Source organism: Propithecus coquereli, unplaced genomic scaffold (genome assembly GCF_000956105.1).
Source record: "Propithecus coquereli isolate 6110/MARCELLA unplaced genomic scaffold, Pcoq_1.0 Scaffold182, whole genome shotgun sequence".
Classification (NCBI taxonomy): Eukaryota; Metazoa; Chordata; class Mammalia; order Primates; family Indriidae; genus Propithecus; species Propithecus coquereli.
This window is the reverse complement of record NW_012142968.1, coordinates 1539427-1546461: the sequence shown is the minus strand read 5'-3', so window position 1 is coordinate 1546461 and position 7035 is coordinate 1539427. Positions and strand designations below refer to the sequence as shown.

General features: G+C 35.7%; 1 protein-coding gene across 1 annotated transcript in view; it reads left to right on the top strand.

Moving 5' to 3' along the window:
• Positions 1 to 4781: 4781 nt before the first annotated feature.
• CYLC1 (cylicin, basic protein of sperm head cytoskeleton 1) overlaps positions 4782 to 7035 on the top strand; it is a 49380-nt gene continuing 47126 nt past the window's right edge. The window contains exon 1 of the mRNA XM_012642679.1: positions 4782 to 4812. Coding sequence (XP_012498133.1) covers positions 4782 to 4812 — 31 coding nt within the window. The remainder of the gene's footprint in view (positions 4813 to 7035) is intronic.

Sequence of the window (7035 nt, the reverse complement as noted above, 5' to 3'; positions counted from 1 at the left end):
GGGGATTTTTTGATAGAGGCCAAACTCATTGAGGTCAGGTGATAATCTCATTGTGGTTTTGATTTGCATTTCTCTAATGATTAGAGATGTTGAGCATTTTTTATATGTTTGCTGGCCATTACTCTGTCTTCTTTTGAGAAGTTTCTGCTCATTTCCTTTGCCCATTTGTTGATGGGGTTGTTTGATTCTTTCTTGTTGATTTTTTTAAGTTCTGGATAGATTCTAGTTATCAGTCCTTTATCGGATGTGTAGAGAGCAAACATTTTCTCCCATTTTGTAAGCTGTCTATTAGCTCTAATGATAGTTTCCTTGCAAGTGCAAAAGATTTTTAATTAGATCAGATCCCATTTATTTATTTTTGTTGCTGTGGTGACTGATTTGGGGGTCTTCTTCAAAAATTCTTTCTTAGGCAGATGTCTGAAAGGGTCTTCCCGACATCGTCTTCTAGAATTCTTAAGGTTTCATGCCTTAGGTTTAAGTCTGTTATCCATCTTGTATTGATTTTTATGAGAGGTGAGAAATGGGGATCCAGTTTCATTCTTCTGCATGTAGCTATCCAGTTTTCCCAGCACCATTTATTGAAAAGAGATTCTTTTCCGCAGTGTATATATTTGTCTGCTTTGTCAAAGATTAGATTACCATATGCAGATGGTTTCATCCCTGGATTCTCAGTCCCATTCCAAAGGTCTATGTCTCTGTTCTTGTGCCAGTACCATGCTATTTTAGTTATTATAGCCTTGTAGTACAGCTTGAAGTCTGGTAGACTGATACCTCCCAGTTTGTTCTTTTTACTTAAGATTGCTTTGGCTATACGAGGTCTTTTCTGGCTTCATACAAAGCACAGAATTATTTTTTTCTAGATATGTAAAGAATGATGATGGTACTTTGATAAGTATTGCATTAATTCTGCAGATCATTTTAGGTAGCATGGGCATTTTAACGATATTGATTCTACCAATCCATGAGCAAGGTAGATTTTTTTCCATCTGTTTACATCTTCTACAATTTCTTTTCTTAGTGTTTCATATTTCTCCCTGCATATGTCTCTCACATCTTTCTTTAAATATATTTCTAGATATTTTATTTTTTTTGAGACTATTGTAAAAGGTATTGCATTTTTTATTTGAATTTCGGCTTGACTGTTATTGTCGTATATGAATGCCTCTGATTTGTGTGTATTGATTTTGTATCCTGAGGCTTTACTGAATTCATTTATCAATTCCAGGAGTCTCTTGGTTGAATCCTTTGGGTTTTCTAGATAAAATATCATATCATCGGCTAAGAGTAAGAGTTTGATCTCATCTGCCCCCATTTGGATGCCCTTAATGCCGCTCTCTTGTCTAATTGCTGTAGTGAGGATTTCGAGCACTATGTTGAATAGAAGTGTAGAGAGTGGGCAACCTTGTCTGGTTCCAGGTCCAAGTGGAAATGGTTTCAATTTTTCTCCATTCAGTATTACATTGGCTATGGGTTTATCATAAATGGACTGGATAATTTTAAGGTATGAGCTGTCTATGCCTATTTTGTTGAGAGTTTTTATCATAAAGGTGTGTTGGACTTTGTCAAGTGCTTTTTCTGCATTGATTGAGAGAATCATATGGTCTTTGTTCTTGCTTTTATTTATGAGGTGAATTGTGTTTATAGGTTTTCCTATGTTGAACCAGCCTTACATCCCTGGAATAAAGCCCACCTGGACATGGTGAATTATTTTTTTGATGTGCTGCTGAATTCTATTTGCTAAAATTTTGTTGAGGATTTTTGCGTCTATATTCATGATGGTTTTTGGTCTGTAGTTTTCTTTTTTTGTAGTGTCCTTTCCTTGCTTTGGTATCAAGGTGATATTGGCTTCATAGAATGAGTTAGGAAAGATACCATCTTTCTCAATGTTGTGGAATAGTTTCTGTAGTATAGGTATGAGTTCTTTGTATGTTTGGTAAAACTCTGAAGTGTAGTCATCTGGTCTTGGACTTTTACGTTTTGAGAGGTTTTTAGTTGCTGCTACAATTTCTGAGCTTGAGATTGGTCTATTCAGATATTCTATTATCTCTTGGGGGAACTTGGGGAGGTTGTATGTTTCCAGGAATTTGTCCATTTCCTCCTCATTATGTAGTTTTGGGGCATATAGGTTTTTATAGTAATCAAAAATAATGTTTTGTATTTCTGTGGTGTCTGTTGTGACCTCTCCTTTTTCATTTCTAATTGAGTTTATTAGAGTTCTTTCCCTTTGAATTCTTGTCAGTCTAGCAAGAGAGATGTCAATTTTGTTTATCTTTTCGCAAAACCAGATTTTGTTTTTTTTTGATCTTCTACATAATTCTCTTGTTCTCAATTTCATTTAATTCTGCTTTGATCTTAGTTATTTATTTTCTTCTACTAGGATTGGAATTGATTTTCTCTTCCTTTTCCAGCTCCTTGAGTCTATTTATTAGGTTGTCAATTTCTAAGCTTTCTGTTTTTTGATGTGAGCATTTATTGCTATTAGTTTTCCTCTCAGGTATGCTTTTGCTGTATCCCACAGGTTTTGGTAACTTATTTCTCCATTATCATTTAGTTTGAAGAAACTCTTGATTTCCCTCCGTATTTCCTCCTTGACCCAATAGTTAGTCAACAATAGATTGTTTAATTTCCGTGACTTTTTGGTAATTTGATTTCCTTGGTAAATTTTTCATTAATTTCCTTCATTGTTTTCATGATTTCTTTGTGTTGGGTTTCTATTTTTTCTCTTTTATTTCACTGAGAAACCTTATATTCCATATTTGGAACTCTTCATCTGTCATTTCAATCTTTTAATTTTGGTTGGTATCCATTGGTAAGGAGTTATTGTTTTCTTTTGGGGGTGTCCTTTCACTCTAATTTTTATGTTTGTGTGGTTCATTTGCTGATTCCTTCACATCTGGCCTCTTGGTTGAGACTTGCTCATGGTAGGCCTGGCTTAGAAGCCTGTCTCTGGGTCCCTGAAGATTGCTTTCTCAGCATGCCAGGGAGATGAGTGCTGGTCCTGAGTTTACTATGGGGTGATCTAGAAGGTTTGGTATACCTCTTGGGTTACCTCTGTCCTACTGTCTTCACCTCTTCCTAACACTGTGTAGTGAGATCCCAGCTTGCTCTTGGTGATTATAGGCAGTACATGTGAGAGTTAATTAGCCATACCCTGTTTACCTGAGTTGGAAGATGCTGTGATGAGCATTAATATTTTTCTCCCTGTCATTGGTTGATATGTGTGTGATAAAGCCAGGGGCTGAGATGTTGTTTTGTGTCCATGGTAGACTCTGGTCCCATAGGTGGAGTACTTGTATACCCCAAGCTTTAAGAGGGGAGGTTAAGCCCGCCCAACCCAGCCCCACTCAGCCACATTCCACCATCCACCTCTGCTGTGGGTGGGTGGGCAGAGAATAAGGACTCACCTGGAAGTTCCAGGGCCACACCCACCACCTCGGGCATTCAAATGCTTCTCCTGAATGATGAAAACCAGTCACAGACCCAAAAATAACATTTCAGCTTGTTCCTTCCAGCAAGCAACTTTTCCTGAGAGGAAGGTCAACATCACACCCTTTGCAGCATTTACTGACTCAAATTTACAGGGTGTGGGGGAGACCAAGGAGTTGTCATTTGGGGAAGTGCCTACCCCTCCCCACAGAAAAACTTTGCTACCAGATAAGGGAGTAAAGAACCCAGGCCCAGGGCCTTAGCATACAAGCATTTAGTCTACTCCCCAGTGAACAGCTCTCCCAGTTTGTAGAGCTTGCCCTGATTATCCTACCACTGGCTCCCTCTAGTAGTGGAAAATCAGCTTCTGAGCATTGCTGAGGCTTTGCAAAGCCTATCAGACTCCCACAACCTAACCATGAACTGCCTTGCTCTTCCTCTCACCTCATTGGTGGTGGAGATCAAAGTTAAATTGTCATCAGCTTGAAAGATATTATTATGTTTTAGGTAACCCTCATGATAATCAAAATAAAAAATGTTCAATATATGCACAAAAAAGAAATAGAAAATATTCAAAGTTTATCACCATACAAAACCACCAAACCACAGAAGATGACAACAAGAATATAAGAAAGTAAGAAGTCATCAATAAAACAAACAGAAAACAATGAATAAAATGGGAGTAGTAAGTCATTAGGTATCAATAATTACCTTGAATATAAATGTGTTACATTTCTAATAAAAAACATAGAGAAAATGAATGGATAAAAATATGATACCCGACTATGTACTGCCTACAAGAGATATTTCACTTTTAAGAACACACATAGACTGAAAGTTAAGAGATAGAAAAAGTTATTCCACACAAACGGAAACAAAGAGTGTGGAAGTAGCAATACTTACATCAAGAAAAAAAGGCTTTAACTTAAAAACTGTAAAAAGAGAAAAAGAAAGACATTGTAATGATAAAGGGGTTAATTCATCAAAAGAATATAACATTTGTAAATATATGTTCACCAAAAAATGAAGCAACTAAATATATAAAACAAATATTAAAAGATCTGAAGGGAAAGATAGATTACAATGATAACAATAGTAGGGGACCTTAATACTCCATTTTCAACAATAGATAGATCATCTATGCAGAAAATCAGTAAGATAACATTGGATTCTAACAGCGCATCAGACCAAATTGAGCTATGAAACATGTACAGAGCATTCCATTCAGCAGCAAAGGAATACATATTATTCTAAAATGCACGTAGAATATTTTCTAGAATAGACCATATGGAAATACAAAAAAAAAACTTAAAAAATTTTAGATTAAAATTATTGCAATGCACACCATCCGGGGGATGGACATGTTTGAAGCTCGAACTTGGGGGGGTGAGGGCAACATACATAACCTAAACATAATAATATGCTGAAATAAAAAAATATATATCAAGCACCATTTTTGACAATGATTGTATATTATTAGAAGTCAATAACAGTAGGGATTTTGGAAAATTCATAACATTTATTCAGAACTTAAACAATATACTTTTGAATAATGAATGTCAACAAATCAATGAAACAAGGTTTTAAAATATTGTCAGACAAATGAAAAGGGAAATACAACATACCAACACATATGTGATACACAAATAATTCTAAGGGGACAGTTTACAGCAATGAATGTGTACATCAGTGCAGCCCTTGAGGTACACATTTACTGCTGTAAACTGTCCCCTTAGAATTATTTGTGTTTCACACATAACCCCGGTGAGATTGGCCTCTATCAAAAAAAACACAAAACAACAAATGTTGGCGAGGATGTGGAGAGACAGGAACACTTTTACACTGCTGGTGGGACTGCAAATTAGTGCATCCTCTGTGGAAAAGAATTTGGAGATACCTCAGAGAGCTAAAAATAGGAATACCATTTGATCCAGCAATAGCACTATTAGGCATCTACCCAAAAGAGCACAAAACATTCTACGATAAAGACATCTGCACCCGAATGTTTATGGCAGCACAATTCACTATTGCAAGAATGTGGAAACAACCCAAGTGCCCATCAATCCATGAGTGGATTATCAAAATTTGGTATATGTTTACAATGGAATATTACTCAATCATAAGAAACGACAGTGATCTAGCACCTCTTATACTTTCCTGGATTAAACTTAAGCCCATTATCCAAAGTGGGGCAGCACAAGAGCAGAAGAACGGGATCCATTTGTACTTGCCATCAAATTGGTACTAACTGATCAACACTAGGTTGATCACATGGCAGAAATACTCTCTAGGGATTAGGGGGATGGGGGGGCAAATCTACAACTAAAGGACACGGGGAGCACTAAAGGGAGGGAAGGGCATGACTTTAACCCGCATTTGGGTGAGGTAAAGACATAAAGTGGGACTATAATGTTTGTACCCTCACAAAAGCCTGGAATAAAAAAAATGTGTACATCAAATAAGAAGAAATATCTCAAATAAAAAATTTAACATTACTCCCAAACGAACTGGAAAAAGAAGAACAAATAAATCAAGAGTTATAAGAAAAAAGAAATAACAAAGGTGAGGGGAGGAATAAATGAATAGAGAGTAGAAAACCAATGCAAAATTCAACTAATTGAAGTTGTTTTCTTGGAAAATAAACAAATCTTCAAGCTTTTAGCTATACTAAAAGAAAAAAGAGAGAAGACGCAAGTAAACAAAATGAAAAATGAAAGAAGATATATTAAAACTCATAGCATACAAATACAAAGGTTAAGAAACTGAAGACTTAACTGTTTAATTCTCCCCAATATTTAAAGAAGAAATAATGCCAATTATCCCCAAGCCTTTCCAAAAATTTACAGAGGAAGGAATAATTCCAAATTCTTCTTATGAGGCTAGTATGGCCCTGATACCAAAGCCAGAGCAAGACATCAAAAGAAAACAAAACTAGAAACAAATATCTTTCATGTACATAGATGTAAAAATCCCCAACAAAAAAAATTACAAAATTATATTTAATAACACATTAAAATGATCAATTACCATGGACAGGTGGAATTCGTCCCTGGGATGCAAAAATGCAAAGCATAACATCAAGAGAATAATGAACAAATCAATAAATGTGATACATAACATTAAAATACTAAAGAACAGAAAGCACATGATCATCGCATTAGAAGTAGAAAAAAACATTTAACAAAATTCACCATTCTTTCATGATAAAAGCTATCACTAAATCAGGTATGAAAGAAATGTTCCTCAATATAAAAAAGTTTATGTATGATAAAGCCACAGCAAACATTATACTTCATGGTGAATAACTGAAAGCATTTTGTCTAAGATTTGTAACGTGACAAATATGTCCACTCTCATCATTGTGCATTCTGCATAGAATTGAAAGTCCTTTCGAGAGCAATCAGGCAATAGAAAAAAATAAATGGCATTTAAACAGTAAAGGGAGATGTCAAATTGACCCTGGTTGCTGATGACATGATCTTATACATAGAAAACCCTTATCAAGAGAATAATCCATCACGACCAAGTGGGCTTCATCCCAGAGATGCAGGGATGGTTCAACATATGCAAATCTATAAATGTAATTCACCACATAAATAGAAGCAAAAA